Source organism: Vipera ursinii, assembly GCF_947247035.1.
Source record: "Vipera ursinii genome assembly, chromosome: 13".
Lineage (NCBI taxonomy): Eukaryota > Metazoa > Chordata > Lepidosauria > Squamata > Viperidae > Vipera > Vipera ursinii.
This window is the reverse complement of record NC_139526.1, coordinates 19,074,190-19,091,418: the sequence shown is the minus strand read 5'-3', so window position 1 is coordinate 19,091,418 and position 17,229 is coordinate 19,074,190. Positions and strand designations below refer to the sequence as shown.

General features: G+C 47.0%; 1 protein-coding gene across 1 annotated transcript in view; it reads left to right on the top strand.

Moving 5' to 3' along the window:
• Window positions 1–17,229, top strand: part of CACNA1H (calcium voltage-gated channel subunit alpha1 H) — a gene marked incomplete at its 3' end in the record, with an annotated part of 118,737 nt that overhangs the window by 62,439 nt on the left and 39,069 nt on the right. The window contains 5 exon segments of the mRNA XM_083372558.1: window positions 3,389–3,548; window positions 7,525–7,840; window positions 13,616–13,708; window positions 15,533–16,325; window positions 16,763–17,181. Coding sequence (XP_083228684.1) covers window positions 3,389–3,548; window positions 7,525–7,840; window positions 13,616–13,708; window positions 15,533–16,325; window positions 16,763–17,181 — 1,781 coding nt within the window.

Below are 17,229 nucleotides of genomic sequence, written 5' to 3'. Positions count from 1 at the left end.
TGGGTTCTGCTCAAACGACTCTTCAGTCCTCAATTTGGTTTCATGTGGAATGCCTGCTTACAAAGTCACCCAGGATCTCCCCAAAGGGGTCCTCCTCCCTTATTTCCCAAGAAGATTGCCAACTCAGTTCCTGGTTCTACAAAGACGCGTTCAGCAGCAGCCCTGCAGCTGCGAGGCCAAACCAATCCTGAGTGTGTCTGCTTGGAGAGGTTCAAGTGAGCGTTAAGCCCCTTCCAGCTGTTTTTCCCTTCAATCCAATTTGGAAGCTAAGCCAACCAGTCAAATTCATTTCCTGGTTGTGCCCACTTGGTTTTGAGTGATTCTTAGCTGATATGCTAATACACCAGCTCCTTGATTGCTTTTCATCAGAAATCCTATTTTGCGGAGAGCTGATGTAACAGAAGAAAAACAGGCTAGGGACTTGCCAGGAAAGCAGCGTCGGTGTTTTCTCGCATTGTTTGAAAAGCTTTTCAGCCAAGTCTGGTTATTGGGGATCGCCATCTCTCCCGGTTGCCTTGGTGAGGTGAGACGTGCCAGTCCAAGCAGTTTTCGTTCCCCCCCTTCCTACCAGTTCTAAGTCCTCTTGATGAAGGCCGCTGGGAGTGGCATTTCTTGCAAAGGAAAATAACGTTTGGATAAAATTCTCCCGGGTGGAAGAGGGGCTGTTGGAACTGATCTACTAATGAGAAGGAGAGAGAGAGAGAGAGAGAGAGAGAGAGAGAGAGAGAGAGAGAGAGAGAGAGAGAGAGAGAGAGAGAGAGAGAGAGTGAGTTGTGGCCTTGAGAGGCTGTGGGAGAATTTCTATGTTCCTCAATCAGGCCCTTGGCAATGGGCAGTGGTTTACAATGGTTGCAGCACCCTGGGGTCACCTGATTGCCATTGGTTACCTTCCCAGTCTGCTTCCAACAAGCAAAGTCAATTGGTGATGCTGGATTTTCTTAATGACTATGTGATTCACTTAACAACCAGAGTGATCTACTTCATAGAAAAGGTCATAAAATTGGGTGCAACTCATTAGCAATGGAAATTTTGGTTCCAGTCGTGGCCAGGAGGATCGCCTGTGCTTCGAACGGTGTCATCCAAGGGCAGGGAGAGGTCTCGTACAGCTCACTTTGGGGGGGAACCTCTTTGGGGAAAGGCACCCGTCTTTAGTCCCTGGCTGTTGGCCCTCGGCTGGCGGCTCAGAGATTCTTTTTTAGGCAGGGTAGATTTGGACAGGAGTGATTTAGAAGTCAGGACCAAGCCAGGTCACTGATGGTGGATCACAAACGCTTCTTCCCAAACCTAGAAGGTCACCTTGAGGAGGATGCAACGTCTGAGCCCCAGCGGGATCTTGGAGCAGCTTCTAAGTAACCTTTAGAAACTCTGAATCTCAGTCCATTTTCAGATATTGATGACTGCAGCTATAAAGCTGAAATACGTTTGAAGCATTGCTTCTTCTTCTAATCTAAAAATGGCTTCCTGTGACTAAGTAGTCTTTGTTCCATCTCTGTCTCCCACTCTGAGATCATTCAGAGAGCCCATCCCAAGGTGGAAGATGCCAAACTATAACCAGATGGCTTGAGAAGTCCTTTTATTGCGCTCCTGTCCCTACTGGGACACCCTTGTGTTCAAGGAGCGTGGGCAACTTTTGATTACTGGAATGAAATGTGGGTTTACAGGATGGGCGTTGGGGGTATGCAACTATCTTATTCTGGGGCAGTAAAAGCCACCGACCTCCTTGCCATCTTAAATTGAGTTTGTTAAGGGCATTTATTTGCAAGGCCCAGATAATTCGTTTTGCTTTGTTTTCCTCTGAGTTAGCAAAAGGGAGAGCAAAACTTATTCTAATCATCTAAGAGAATATTAGTACTAATATCCACATTAGCATCAGTGTTATCGGCCTTCTGTTTATGTAAATTCTTAGAATGCGTCATTATTTAGCAGAGGCCTGAAGCTCAGCTTTGTATTCCTTATCAGAGCAGCCTCTTCCTTCCAGATGTCTTCGAGGATGCAGCTTAGGGCAAAGTTGGTCAGGAAGATCCAGGGTTCAATCCAGCCCAACAGTTTCCTTTCAAGTAAGAAGTTATTTCCAGACCCCGCTTGATGGGAGACTTAGCTCCTCTGCAAGGATCAGCCAGCCACAGAGCAGATCGACAGCAGTCTGACTGTGGGGATATAATGAATTTTAGATAGCATCGGTTATCCGCGTAATCCTTTTTGATCCCCCAATTCACAGCAAAGCCTTAACATTTGCTGAGCTTCCTGAAGACTTTTTTCATATAAATTGGATTCTGCCTGTGGCAGCAGATACCTTGCCTTCTTCCCACCAATTGTATGTGTCTTATGCTGGCTGAAGGTGGTCTATGCTTTGCCCACCCCCCGCCCCCAAGCAGACAGGGTGGAAGATGCCGCTGAACGACTCTGCTAATACCTGAACCTAGAGAGAGTCTCCATGGTTCTCGTCAGTCCATTATCTGCTGGGAAGCTGACAGTATTGATTAATAATTATTTCAGTTCAGGTTCACGTTGAGGTCATTTGATCTCAGGACTGAGCTGTTCCACTCCTGATGGCCACTGGTTTAAGTCTTAATATGTTTTCTTTTTGATAATAGCTTAATGCAGTGTTTCTCAACCTTGAGAGCTTGAAGATGTGTGGACTTCAACTCCCAGAATTCTGGGAGTTGAAGCCCACACTTCTTCATGCTCTCAAGGTTGAGAAACACTGCCTCAATGTGTTCTGTTGCACTCCGTACCTCATATAATGGGCCCTTAAGATTGCTCACTGCCTGGCGATGTCAGGCATAGGACTAATTTAAAGACCTATCTATGGGTTATTGAATCCATGCTATGGGCTGGCCATCAACGTTTTATGTATTTCACAGGGAAACCATCTGGGAATTCAAAAGGTGTGGGCTAGACCTAGATGTCAGTGGCACTTCAGTAGAGAAAACTGCAGGGGGAGGGTCTGTAAAGTTACCAGACATTGAATATGAGTTCAGCAAGTGGATCAAGAAAACTTGCTGACCGTAACTGAAAGCTAGAAAGATAAGTTGGGTTCCTTGCATGGGGGGTCCATCAAAAATGTCCACAGTTGAAAGCTATAGTGAAGAGATTAAAAACCAGAAGAAGACAACCCACTGCCGTGTCTTGCCAGGAGAGCAATCTGGACATGGAGTCCCTAACTGGACCTGAAGGAGGTTTTGTTCTTAGCACTCCACTCCTAGTCTGTATTCTCTAGCCAAGACCTCAGCCAGCCCCCAGAATGAACGAAGACCAACTGATCTCTGCCTGAAGGCCCCTTACAGATGTTCTGCCTGGAAGAAGCAGCCTCATCTGGCTGGATCTGTGTCCCAATTTGGCCAAAGCCGCCCTTCCTTCTGACACCCCCTTTCTGCTGTCTCCACAGGTATGCGCATTCTTGTCACCCTGCTCCTAGACACTCTGCCTATGTTAGGCAACGTTCTCCTCTTGTGTTTCTTTGTCTTTTTCATCTTCGGCATCGTGGGTGTCCAGCTCTGGGCTGGGCTACTGAGGAACAGGTGTTTCCTAGATTCCCAAATTCAAAGGTAAGTTTTCCAAAGTCATCCTCCTCCCTCCCTCTTCTCGCGCCAGCCTTACAGTTGCTAGACGCAGGCAGCTGATTCTGCCGGTCACCAAGCAACTGCAAATAGCTACTTTAATGTAGTGTTGGCTTTTTGCTGATAAGCAGGAGGAGGAGGAGGAGGAGGAGGAGGAGGAGGAGGAGGAGGAGGAGGAGGAGGAGGAGGAGGAGGAGGAGGAGAGAGCTGGGGCTGCTTAGAACACGATTCATCTTGCCATGGAGATGGTGGCGGGGGTGAGGGTGAGGGACACCTCAAAAACCTCTGCTGGTTGCAGCATCTGTCTTATCTTGCTCTTCTCCAAGAATGTCAGCATCACAGATGCCCCCAGAAAAGATAAGAGCCATTTTGAGTCCAACATCCTTGTCTGTTGACCTGTAGAGCGAATGACATTTCCCAGCACTGTTAATTACTCCTGAGGGTGATGCAGATTCACTTCAATTAATCAGAGCAGAGCTGAAAGAGACCTTGGAGGTCTTCTAGTCCACTTCAAGCAGGAGACCCTATACCATTTCAGATAAATGGCTGTCCAGACTCTTCTTAAAATCCTCCAGTGATGAAGCCCACAGAACTTCTGAAGGCAAAGCTATTCCATTGTTCTCACGGTTAGGACAAACACGATTCAAGTTGCCAACTAGATCAGAACCAGAGTTCCTGATGTTGGATCTGGGATCAAAGCTGTTGAGGGTTCCAGGAATCAGTTGAGGCAGCCAAACAGTGGGACTTCTTTCACTTTATCCCTCTCACCATTTTATTTTTATTTATTACATTTATATGCCACCCATCTCAAGTTAGTTAAACAACTAATAGAGGTAGCAGGGAAAGAATGTGGAAGGCAATGCACAAACACGTACGTACATGTGCACATGTACACATTGACCCACCCACCCGTCCCCCAAAAGAGAGGGTTAAACTACCTTAAATCTATGGAAGTAGGCAATCTATCCAACTTTGCAATCAATGTTATTATTATTTATTGCATCCAAAAGTTGTGGGTGCTCCGTCGCTGAAGAGATGGGATAGCCACTGCTCTGAAAAGGCTCAGGGTCTCTTGCTTCAGAGGGAGTTGGACTAGATGACCAACTCTGTTATTCTGTTATTACAAGCATCAACTGTGTCTGAAGGCTAGAAATGGGGATACAAATTACTCCAATTGCCTTGTGCCGGACCTGGAAACCAGGATCCGAAGCAGTTCTGGATTTGGAGCTATTTCTGGTTTACTCTGATTTTATTGCATCCTTCAGCACTGCAACAAATGCCTAATGAAGGTTTTGCCCCTGAAGCCTGAGACTGAACGTAGACTAAGAGGGTTCAGAAGGACCTGGGAGGTGGGGGAGACTTGTGAGAGGGCCCCAGGAATGGAGAAATCGTTTCAAATATTGCACCACAAAAGAGAAGAGGAATGACTTTTGGAAAGAAAATGCAACAAAGGGATCTAAGGAAAAGGGGTCCCTCCCCACAGGACCGGGCAGCCAGTGGCGAAAAAATTCTGCATATTTCTGAAGTTTAAAAGCCAGGTCTGGTCAAAAGAAAGGAAAGGTTAGAAAACAAGTCACCAACTCCTTAGCAATTAAAACCTGCCACTATCTCTGCCTTGCAGCCAACCCAATCTTAGCGCAATTAAAAAAAGATTTGAGATAAGCCTTCAGCACTGGTTAATTTCTCTTTCCCTGCTGTTTTGGCATCCCAAAGAGCCGGAAGTGGCTTTGGGGGGGGGTGTCCTTTCCTTAATAGCTGTGCCAAGGGAGAGATTTTATAAAAAAGTACACAGCTCAGGAAGGAAGAACTTATGGGAGGGTTCAAGGATATCCAAGAGAGTTGAACATGACCATGAAGAGGTCCAGGTCTCTTGGAGATTGGATTGGCCAAACTCTTGATTCCAGCACTTGGGCAGCCTCTCACACCTGGGCTGTCCTTTCTTGTGACTGTGAATTCCGTAGGCTAATCATTGCCCTGTGAATTAGCCTTTCCTATCATTCATTTCCTCCTTGTCTTCCATGTAATGACAAGAAACTTCTTGAAGAGAATATTTGTAGCTCACAGTTGAACTGTGGGGTCCTTGGTTTTTCTTGCAGATGTTTCAGGATTCATCTACTGTAGGTCAGGGGTGTCAAACTGCCGGCCTACGGGCCGGTTTCATCATACTGAAGTCGCGCCCACCCCATTGCTGGCAATACAAAAAGAGTTGCGATACGTCGCGACATGCCACGTGACATGGCAAGTTTGACACTCGTGATCTAGGTAATATCATCAGCGCTAAACGAGAATGGAGTTTGCAGAGACGAGGAGGCGGCAGAGGACATTTCATTACCCAATTAGGGAACATTATAGATGCTAGAAGAGAGGGGGAGGAGGGGGAGGAGGAGGAGGTGGTGGTGGTAAAGGAGAAGGAGGTGGTGGTGGAGGAAGAGGAGCTGGACTGGTGTCCTTGGTGCTCTCTGAGCTTCACTGTTTCATTGCAGGTGTTTCATGGCCCAGCTAGGTAACCTCATCAGTGCTAGAAGGGAGTAGGGTTTGTGGAGAGTTGGGTCATGAAATGTCTGCAAGAAAACCACCAAGCCCAGAGAGCATCAAAGACCCCACAAGAAACTTCTCTACCTTGTCTATTCTTTCTACAAGATTAGAGAGGGCGGCTTCCATGAATTCAGCCAAGCTGAAAACCTATTTTCTTGTTTTCTCTGAAAAGCTACAGTGCTCAGCTTTCCAATCCAAGCAACAGCTTATAGAGAATTGGGCCACCAAAGAATCCTCAATGCATATATTTGTAGTGAGCAGTCTGGAGAAAGAGCAAAGTCATGCATATATATATATATTCCAAATGTGTCCCACTGTGAGCAATCTTCTTACTCTGAGTTAAGTGAGCATTTCAACCCCAAAGAAAGGGAGCCTTATTAAACAAAAACCTGATCTTTTTCCAGTCAGCTTTTTTGGTTTCCATTTTTATGCTTGGCTGCACACTGGCCAGATGTTTAAACTGGATTTGGCATTTTGGTCCACTTATCGAGTCCTTCTGGGGACCGGGATAGGCAGGTGTGGTTGTTCAGTGGAGTTAAAGGTATCGTCACAGGATGGAAGCTGTTCCAATTCAAGCTGCCATTTGCAATTGACCCGTGGGGATTTTGTCAATGCCCGCGATGTTCAAGGGATGCTTCAGATATTATGGGATTGCACCCGAGGTGCCTACCACTGTTGGTACTACCTTGTTTTCTTTTGCCACAGAATGTACTATTTGCTAAATCGGTCTAATATTTGCAAGAACGGTTGCAGGATTTGGGTTTGGCTTAGGGCGACACGATAGCCGTGTTCCAGGATGTGAGGGGCTGCCATAAAGAGGAGGGAGTTGACTTGTTTTCCAAAGCTCCAGAGAGCAGGAAAGGAAAGGATGGATGGAAACTAATCCAGGAGAAGTAGCAACCTGGAATTAAGGAGGAACTTCCCAACAGTAGAACGGCTTGCCTCCAGAGGTTGTGAGTGCTCCATCCCTGGAGGTTTTGAGAAAAGACTGGACAGCCACTTGTCCGAAATGGTGCAGGGTCTCCTGCTTGAGCGGGGGGCTGGACTAGAAGTCCCTTCCGGCTCTGTTCTATTTTTTCTCTTTTCTTCTGCTGCCTCCAGGTATTGCAATGTCCACCCTGCAGACTTTATTATTATTATTATTATTATTATTATTATTATTGTTATTATTATTATTATTATTATTATTATTATTATTATTATTATTATTATTATTATTATTATTGATTTGTACCTGGTTCAGATAACATTGGCTGTGCACTGGTTTCTCCTCCCTTCCCCCCCCCCTGCATTTTTGCATTTTTCCCACTTGGCTGAACTCTAATTTCATATCTACATCCGGCAGGAATCCATGTTTTAGGCACTGAAATCTTATCTGTCTTAACCATCTCTTTATTTATTTTTTTAATCCCTTCTCCTTCTTCTCAAGGACACACAACCTGACTTTCCTGCATAAATACTACAGGCCAGAAGAGGGGGAGGAGAACCCGTTCATCTGTTCATCCCTCCGGGATAACGGCATGCAGAAGTGCTCCAGCATCCCAAACCGGAAGGAATACAAGATGGACTGTACTTTAACCATGGATGCTTACAATCCACATTTGGACTCGCTGGACTTGGGCAGTCGCAACACCTGCATAAACTGGAACCAATATTACAATGTTTGCAGGACGGGGGACTTAAACCCACACAACGGAGCTATTAATTTTGATAATATTGGCTATGCTTGGATAGCTATTTTTCAGGTAAGGAGACTTCTTTTGTGGATCGCAACAGAGGGTTTGAGATGACCAGCTGCCGGGATGTGGAATTATCCTCAAGGATGGTTGATGCTGCTGAACAACACATCCCACTTGCTGCCTCTGGCCTACGAGGGCAAAGCAAAATAGGTTTAGTTCCTCTGTTATTCTTGCAAACTAACAGGAACCCATGCAAGTTGCAGCAGTACACAAGTAACTAAAATAATCTGATGAGAAATGTTTTCTTGCAGAGGTTTCATGACCCAGCTAGGGAATGGAAGGGTAGGGGGTTTGTAGGGAGGAGGAGGAGGAGGATTGTGGGGTCCCTGGTGCTCTCTGAGTTTGGTTGTTTTCTTGTGGACATTTCATGTAGGGAACATCATCAACGACAGAATGAACGTCTGCAAGAAAACAGCCAAGATCAGAGAGCACCAAGGAATCCATGAGGGAACCCCAAAGCAGACCCTGTCAGGACCCCAAAGATTGAACTGCAGCCTTGGAAAAAGGCTAAAAGAGGTGGTGGTGGGGAAATCCCAGGGGTGTTTTGGAGGCTCTAATCATCCCTTCTGCCATCCTCCGAATCATAGACTGTTGCTGTTCATTTATGGTATAATGGGCTCTCAGCCGTGATTCATTATAAAAGCAGATCCCGGTACAAATGATGAGAAGCAATTATCTTATGGAGTGAAAGAGAGAAGATGGGACCTAAATTAACAGTGAAATATTTCAGATCCTTCAAAGAGGCTACGGAGGCAGGAACTGGCTGGGACGCAGCTTATGGTTGACCCCCTCCGCAAGGTGCATTGCCCACCTCATTATATTACGATGTCAGTGGTTGGCAGGAGTAAATAAAGAGGTAAATGAAGCATTCAGCACATCAACCAGGCTGCTGGCATGACGTTCTGGAGTTCTACCAGTTGGCACTGCAGTCGCTGAATCTTAACGCTGCAGGATTCTTGCCTCGTAGGAATAAGTTCCATCTTTCCCCTTCCAGCCCAAGAGTTTATGCTCTGCACACTCTCAGGAGCATCCTCAGAACACAGCTGGACGGTTCCGAAGAAGCTGTTAGTTGGACTTTACAATGAAGTTCAGCCCCCAAGGCAGGGAGTTTAGCTTCCTTCTGTCGAAAGAAATTATCAAACAAAATCCTGCCGTGAACTCTGCCTGCTGCTGACAGCAGCTTTAATATTATTTGGGATTTAATTTTCTAGGCCCTCTTCCCCCAACAGCTTCAGGAAAGAGAAGGGTGATGAGTGTCTTCTCTCTCTGCGTACACGTTTTTCTCTGCGAGGCTGCCTTGAGTCCTCACCAGCAGATTGGTTCTATCAGCAGGGATGGCATTCCACCCTGCAGATGGCCAAGAGAAGGCCAGGGAGGCCTCTTCAGTGGGCCTTGATGGAGCTATCAAGGGGAGATGTCTTCCGACAAAATGGCTCTTTGGAATGCAATGTTCTTTCTGTGATCCTGTGGTTCTCCCTCCTGCGTATTTCAAGCAAATTCCCTTTCAGAATAACACACAATTCCCCAAAGGTTCATTTTATTCCAGGAGGCATCATGCCTGCAAATCTTTGTGGCTCTCAAATGCAGCCACCTTGGGAGCAATGAAGGTTTAGTTCAAGATATGCAAAACTGCTTCTTGGTTTTTTGGGAGTAGGGCATGGTTCTCTGCCCCACCATTTGTGGGAACAAGGCAATGCCCCAACAATGTCTTGCTGTTTCGGCAGTGTGTAGAAAATTCCTCCAGTTGCTTTGAGGGACGGACGCAGAGCTCCCAGAAACGATGAGATGAGAAATTCAGCAATAATCTGATTTGATTCAGGCTCCAGATCAACAGCAGAAGGAAAGCTCCTCCTTCTTACAGCCCACTTTCTTGCATTTCGGCAGAAAGAGGGTGGTGGTGGTGGTGGGGAATTTGCAGGAACTCCAGAATGTTATGGGAAGAGAATTCCTGCCATTCCCTTCCCTCCAGGAGGGCTGATCCTCCATCCAAAGAATTATCTGCTTGGCTTTGCTCTTGTCTTGGATAATTCTCTTTTTCTTCCCCCATCTTGCTTCCTTGATCTTGTAAGCAGAGTTTCGGATCTGCCAGCTTCTTGCCTGGCAAAGGAGATGGGGAAATGAGTAGCCACAGAGAGCCCACATGCTGGCTGTTTGGCCAACTGCTGCCAGTCAGCCCTTGGAGGCTCTCACGCTTACCAATTATGCAAAACCCTTTGAGTGTTCGAAGGACATCTGCTTCGCCCTCTAATCCAGGGTTTCTCAGCCTTGGCAACTTTCAGACGTGCGGAGTTCAGCTTCCATTGGGGAATTCTGGGAGTTGAAGTCCACACGTCGGTAAGTAGCCAAGACTGGGGAATATTGCTCTAATCCTTACAGCAACTCAGTGGACTAAATCAGCCTAGCTTTTATGACAACTCAAGAGTTCAGAATGAAATCAAGCACCTTCCCTAACGATATCCAAAATTTACTCTTCTTACCATGTATTTCCTCTTTGGTGCCCTTTTTCCTTCGTTTGCAAACGGGGCAAAGTTATGGCAGCTACCTCAAGTCTTATGGCTTTAGTATCTTATCTCTTGGCTGCCTCTCTGAGCCCGAGGCAGCGGCTCTGGTTTTTTACATGATGAATTTCAGCTGGGGGCAGAAATATTGCCAAGTGCTATTTGTCCAGTTCTTGGTTGTTGCTGAAAACAGTTTCAAATCTCGGCTTCTTGTTTTCCACCATCCAATCTCCAGGACTGGGTTGCTGGATTTATGCGCTCACCACCACAAAACCATGAATTCCATTTTCCTGCCTGCTACAGCGCAGCAAATGCTGGAGCTAATTAGCATGATAAATCAAGCCTCATGAATATGTAACGAAGAACAATTTATTTTCCATTACTACAATTGCAGTTGATCAACATTTTTTGGGCTGTGAAGTTTCTGGGCAAATCATCTCTTAGGCTTCTATGGACAGAGAAACAGGAGGGATCCCTGCTGCACCAGTTTTCATCAAGAAAACGAAGAGTTTGGCCACCATTTTTAGTTTAGGGAAGTCATCTCATTCTTAGAACCACCCGGATCTGCTTCTTTTGTTGGGCTTTTTGACAGGCCAAGAGATGGAGAGGCCAGTTTCTCAGCAGCTTCATTCCAATGTTGGGATGATGGTTTATTTGGAGAAAATTCAAGGAAGGAAGGAAGGAAGGAAGGAAGGAAGGAAGGAAGGAAGGAAGGAAGGAAGGAAGGAAGGAAGGAAGGAAGGAAGGAAGGAAGGAAGTCAGATATTTGCCTTTTGAAAAAATGTGTCCTGATCTAGAACCAGAAAATTAGAAGTGTTTTAGAGAGTAAAATAATAAGCCTTGAAGAGATGAAAGAGAATAATTCTTCCAATGGGAATTCTTTCATGTCTCCCAGAGGAGACAGTTTCCTTTCTTGACTTCCAGGCCAAACTGGGAGTTGACTTGGCATGTCCTGCAGGAGAACGTTGCCACTTTCCAAGTGTGACTGGATTTCCTCAAAGCAAAAGGAAAAACCGGGGGAGGGGGGCTATAAGCGGCGGAAGCATCTCTTTTATTCATGAGAGGATCACACAAACCCATGTATCATTTTAAGAGGTCACAGCACTGCACCACTTGCAAACCTCTGGCCAGCCCAGATGCTGCCTTTGCTCAGCGTGATTTGCACCTGATGTCAAACTCACCAACAGCCAGCTAATCCCTGAAAAGAAAGACCAAACCAGAGTAATTGCAACAAAGCTAAGTGTTTTGTAGAAATGCAACTCCCCCTTCCACCTTGACCTGCAAAGTGTTTGGTGAGAAGAGAGCCCATAAATCACATTCCAGCGGGAACTGAAACGAGGTCTAGATTGCATCTCTGTTAGCACCACCAGGCCCACCATGTAGGAAGAAGAATTTCTGCAGGCCACAAAACAGATCCTGTACGCCTGATTCTCTCTATATATATTTTTTTCTCCTGGAATGGGGTATAGCCCCATGCATGAAAGAATAACGGATGGGAACCCTGGCACAGAGTCTTATTCCCACGTATTTGCTTTCCCCGAATTCCATTCTGAGGTTCTCTTCCTACAAGGAAACCTTCTCTGTCTCCAGTATTCTGGGGCTCCCTCAGCTGGTCCTTCTTCGGAGTGCCTGGAGAGAAGCAGCCACCTGTTTCTGCAGCTGTTCCAGCAGAGTGACAAGAAACCCATCCTAGGAAGACGAGGGATGGTGACAGAAGGGAAACCCTGGCATGGGACCAAGACGTGCCAGCGGCACCTCGGTTTCCCTTACAAGATGCCTCCCAGCTCTGGATTCCCAGCACAGCTCTGCAGAGGAGGAGGAGGAGGAGGACGCTTTGTGGGTGCCCAGCTGCTCCCAAGTTGAGGTGCCAAGACAGGAGACGGGCAACTGGCTGGGTTCCATATTTTTTATTTTGCAGCAAGGCAGAAGGACTTTGATGTGATGGAGGCTGAGACACCTCCAGCCTCTTCTCTCTCTTACATGTCACTCCCAGGCCGCCCTTGTTTTAAAACTCACATTATTAGACATTATTTCGAATTAACTCCCCACTTTGAGGGGTTTGGGGGTCATTGTTACTGACTTCCAAGAAAGCATACAGGGCTCTGCTATTTGAGGGTTGATAAGGGAGGTGTTAATGGGTTACCAGGAAAGGTCCAATGGATGAGGAGGCCACGAATCAATGAAAATAATGACATAGTATAGCATCTTGTTTCCAATTGTGGCTAATCCGATGTTTCTGGGGCAGCCCGCAAGGAAAAAACACGGAGCACATTCTTCTCTGTGGGTCTCCTCCCCACTATTAGCATTTAGACAGACCATCTTCCAACCTTTGTGCAACCAGGCTGCATCAGCACAAGGATGGTGTTAAGTAGGGTGCAAAGTAGGGTGTCTGCAAAATAGGACTGAAAAAAAATCAAGATGGTGGTCACAATGTTGCAACTGATGCTTCGCCTGCTTTTATGTACATGCACCATTGTGGCCCCATCCTGACTGTTTCACCACAACCTTCAGATATGCCCAGTTGCAGGTTCCAGCACAACTCGCTTCTTGTGGCGTTAAGTAAGTCTCTGGTTCTTTTCTTCTGTAGCAAAAAGACGATGGGAAGCTTAAGCAGTGTGCCGTGGCTTCGCCGTGTAATTAAAACATCCTTCCCCTTGTTCAGACATTTAACGGTGGCAGCAGCAAGGACAATTACACAACTTTAATGCACGCTGCTGAGCAGCTGAAAAGGAAGCCTTCACGGTGTATTTCAGGCCATTTATGGACTCGGCAACGGAGATCAGATCTGAAACCCAGGACTGGCCTTGGTGGAAGACACATTCTCAGAAAAAGGAGGGGGGATAAATTATGACCATCCTGAGACTTTGTGAATCGCAGGCTTGAAAGCTTTCGCTTCCACACACTAGCCAGAGAGATCCTGGTCCTTGTTTCCCCTTCAGCCTCTGCTGCCAGCTCAAATGCCCACCAAAACAACCAGGGGAGGAAATGATCCACCCATCCATCTTTGGCAAAGTTCTGCTTTCCTTCACTTGAGGGTGATGGAGTTGTGTTATTTGTGTTCTCCAGCCCTGGGTGCTCACAAGGACTCTTGTGAGCTGAATAAATGTTGAAGGGTGGGTGAGGGAAGGGGGGGGAGAGAGAGAGCAGTTGAAAGAACAGAAAGGAGAAGAATCCAGAAGAGACAAGGGGAGGAAATATCCACACACTTCCTGGGTTTTCTGCTTCTCAACTTGTTCCTGGTGATGCTCTTAACGCATTTATCTCATCTCTGCTTCCCCTGCAGGTTATAACCCTGGAAGGATGGGTTGACATCATGTATTATGTTATGGACGCACACTCTTTTTACAATTTTATATATTTTATACTACTTATAATAGTAAGTATGGGGGTGGTGTTGTCACCTCAGATTAACACTGTGGTTCTTAACAGAGGGGATCTCACCAGGATGACGGGCCAGGCAAAGGATCGTTTGAGAGGAGGGCTTCTGCAGGGTTGGGGCAATCCAAAATTCAAGATGGTGGCAATGACTGTACTTTTTTTTTAACCACCTTTTCTGTCCAGGTAAATGATCTCCACGTAACATCTGCTGTGGCTGTGGAAAGCTGCAAGCCTCTCCCAAGTCTAAATGTCCTCACTGCTAGCCCATCCCCAAATTCCAAAACCAGGTTTCCCACAACCAAGACGTGCACAGTACAGTCCTCAATGGACAAATGTTGTAATTCCTGAAAGTCTACTCTCAACACTTTGAGTGGTAGCAGCTTGTTTGAAGCACATCCAAGGTTCCAGCCCATGTAAAAGATGCCAAGTGGGCCATTAACAACTTCCACTAGTAATAACATACACACACACACACACACACACACACACACACACACACACAGACAGACACACAGACACATTATGTCTGCATTAAGCTTTCCGTCATGGTGGTTTACATTAAGAAGCTAAGAGGGAAGTTCTTTCACATCAGAGGAGCAGCACAAGAGAGAGAGAGAGAGAAGCAAGCGGGACTTTCCTGGCAGCGTCTCAGACGCCTCCTGGCTCCACATATCCCAGCACGTTTGTCCAGAAAAGGGCCTATTTTCCCCTAGTCCTCCCTTGGCCAGGCCCTCCTTGGAGGCCTGTCTCCTGGGGTGGGCACCACAGTTCCAAAAGGAGAATGGAGCAACTTCTGAGGAGGACCAACAAGATGCAAAGATCTTAATCTGATGAGATAGAGTGACATTCTGGCAATGGGGGAGGCCACATTTATTTGACTTCTGGGATATATTAGGGGTAGGAATAGGAGCCAATTGGGGGGGGCTGATTTCAGACTATTTAAGGAGGATGGGTCGTGTTGCAGTAGAGAGGATCGGGACTCTGAAGTGCAGGCAAAAATCAGGTCCTGGATTAGCCTCTTGAACTAGCTCAGGTGTGTCTGAGGAAGGGCAAGAAAACCAATGGCCATATGATTGAATCCCCACTACTGTTGTACAAGTACCCCTCATGACAGCCCTTTTCCGCTGACTATCAACTTCTAACACTCCTCAGTCTAAATCAGGGATGTTCAACCTTGGCAACTTTGTGGGCAGCTCCCAGAAATCCTCAGCCAGCACGGACCTCTTCAAAGTTCCCTTGGTCCTAAATACATTTTCGATTCCTTTAAGAAAAGTTAATGAAAAGGAGAGTCGGTTGTGACTGTTCCGGTGATGCTTTCCAGAGTACCAGCAGTTGAACCTCCTTAAAATTTCCGTTTCAGGAAGAAGGAAAAAGTTGCTGTTATGGCTACATTGGTTGAGTTCACTCAAGCTGCTTTTCCCGGATGTCCCAAAAGTGCTTTTCCAAAAGGCAACTGGACTTTCTTTGTTTTTCATTGAAGAGATTTCACTTCTCATTCAAAGAAGCTTCTTCAGTTCCGAAGCTTCTTGGATGAGAAGCGAAATATCTTCAAGGCAAAATTTAACAAGGCATCTTTGTGACAACCGAGACCTTGAGGAGAATCTCCACAGGCACTTTCCTTGGGTCACTCTATATCCTTGTTTGCCCATTCCTGTTAGGTCATCCCAACACACCCGGTCATGAAGAGCGGACCGAGGTTAACTTTAGCCAAGCTGTGCACGGTGTGTGCCGGCGCAGCCACGTGTCCTTCGATGGGTGTGGGGCGAGCACGGCCACTCGCCTCGGTCTTCAATTGCTCTCTGTCTTCTTTCGGCTCTCCCAGGTCGGTTCTTTCTTCATGATTAACCTGTGCCTGGTTGTGATAGCAACACAGTTTTCTGAAACCAAACAGCGGGAGAACCAGCTGATGCAAGAGCAGCGAGCCCGCTACCTCTCCAACGACAGCACAATCGCCAGCTTCTCCGAACCGGGAAGCTGCTATGAAGAGCTCCTCAAATACATTTGCCACATTTTCAGGAAAGTCAAACGGCGGACCTTGCGCCTGTACAACAACTGGCAGAGCAAGCGGCGGAAGAAAGTCAACCCCAACAGTGGTGGAGACAACGGTCCGGGCCAGCAGAGCAGCAAGCGACGCATCACGTCCATCCATCATTTGATCCACCACCACCACCATCACCACCACCACCACTACCACATCGGCAACGGGAGCCCCCAAGGGCCAAGGTCCAACCCAGGGATTTGTGACCTGGAGCTGGACGTCATAAAGCCTGGAGGCCAACTGATGCTTCCTCTACCTTCGCCCAGCCACCCAGGTGGTGGAGCTGCAGATACGGAGTCCATCCACAGTATTTACCATGCCGACTGCCACGTGGAAGGGACCTCGGTGAAATGCAAGTCTTCCAGCATTGCTGCAGGTAGCAAAGCTGCCAATCGTGGCAGCATGAACTACCCCACCATCTTGCCTTCTCCGGCAAACAAAGCCAGTGTCCCTCCCTTGACCAAAGGGAAGAAAAACGAGGGCAGTGAGGTGACCTCTCCCATGCCCATGGTCAGCAGCCCAGCTCATCTAAATGCAGATTGTTATGGGAAGCTCCATCATCTGGTGGGAGAACGCGGTAAGAAAAATGGCTTCGATGGCCTAATTTAGACTTAGCATCCAGAGCAGAGATCAAAAGAGGTTAGGAATAAAAGCCCAGTAGAAGATCTCTGCTGGTACAGTTGAAGGTCTTGTCCAGGCTCAATCCCACAACCCCAGATCACCTCTGAATCTGGAGTTTCTACTACTTACTCCAAATATTTGAAAGCCACTAACCTCCACAGTCATCAGAACAATATGCCATTGTCTATCCTCCACTATCATGGGCTTGGCACCGAGTAGAGTCTAGAAGACCAAACCCCCCAAGGTAGATGTTTAAATTTAAATTCTAAGATGAACCAAAGGCACTTCATAGGGTTGCTCCTTACTAAATTGGTAGCTGTCCTTGTAGACATATTTGGTTTCTGTTGGACCTACCCATGTCCTCAAGTTCATAACGTTCTCTTTACCTTGCAGGCCTCTGCCGGACCTCCAGCGTTCTGTCTGGCTTGAACGTGCCGTGTCCCTTGCCTGGACCTCAAGCCAACACCTTGAGCTGTGAGCTGCAAAACTGCCCATTCTGCGCCAGCATCCTTGAGGATCCTGAGTTTGAGTTCAGCGAGGCAGACAGCTATGAGTCAGGAGAGGACAACAATGGGGTCTACGAGTTCACCCAGGATGTAAAACATGGAGACTTACGGGACCAGATCCAGCAGCAGAGGAACAAGAAAAAGAAGAAAAGGAAGCCAGCCAAGGAGGGGAACAAGCTAACCAAGGTCTGGAAGGCCTTTGGCAACAAGCTAAAACGGATCGTGGAGAGCAAGTATTTCAACCGTGGCATCATGATCGCCATCCTCATCAACACGCTGAGCATGGGCATTGAGTATCATGAACAGGTAAGGAGGTTTGTTGGCTTGGCTAGCCAAACTCAGGAGAGTCCATTG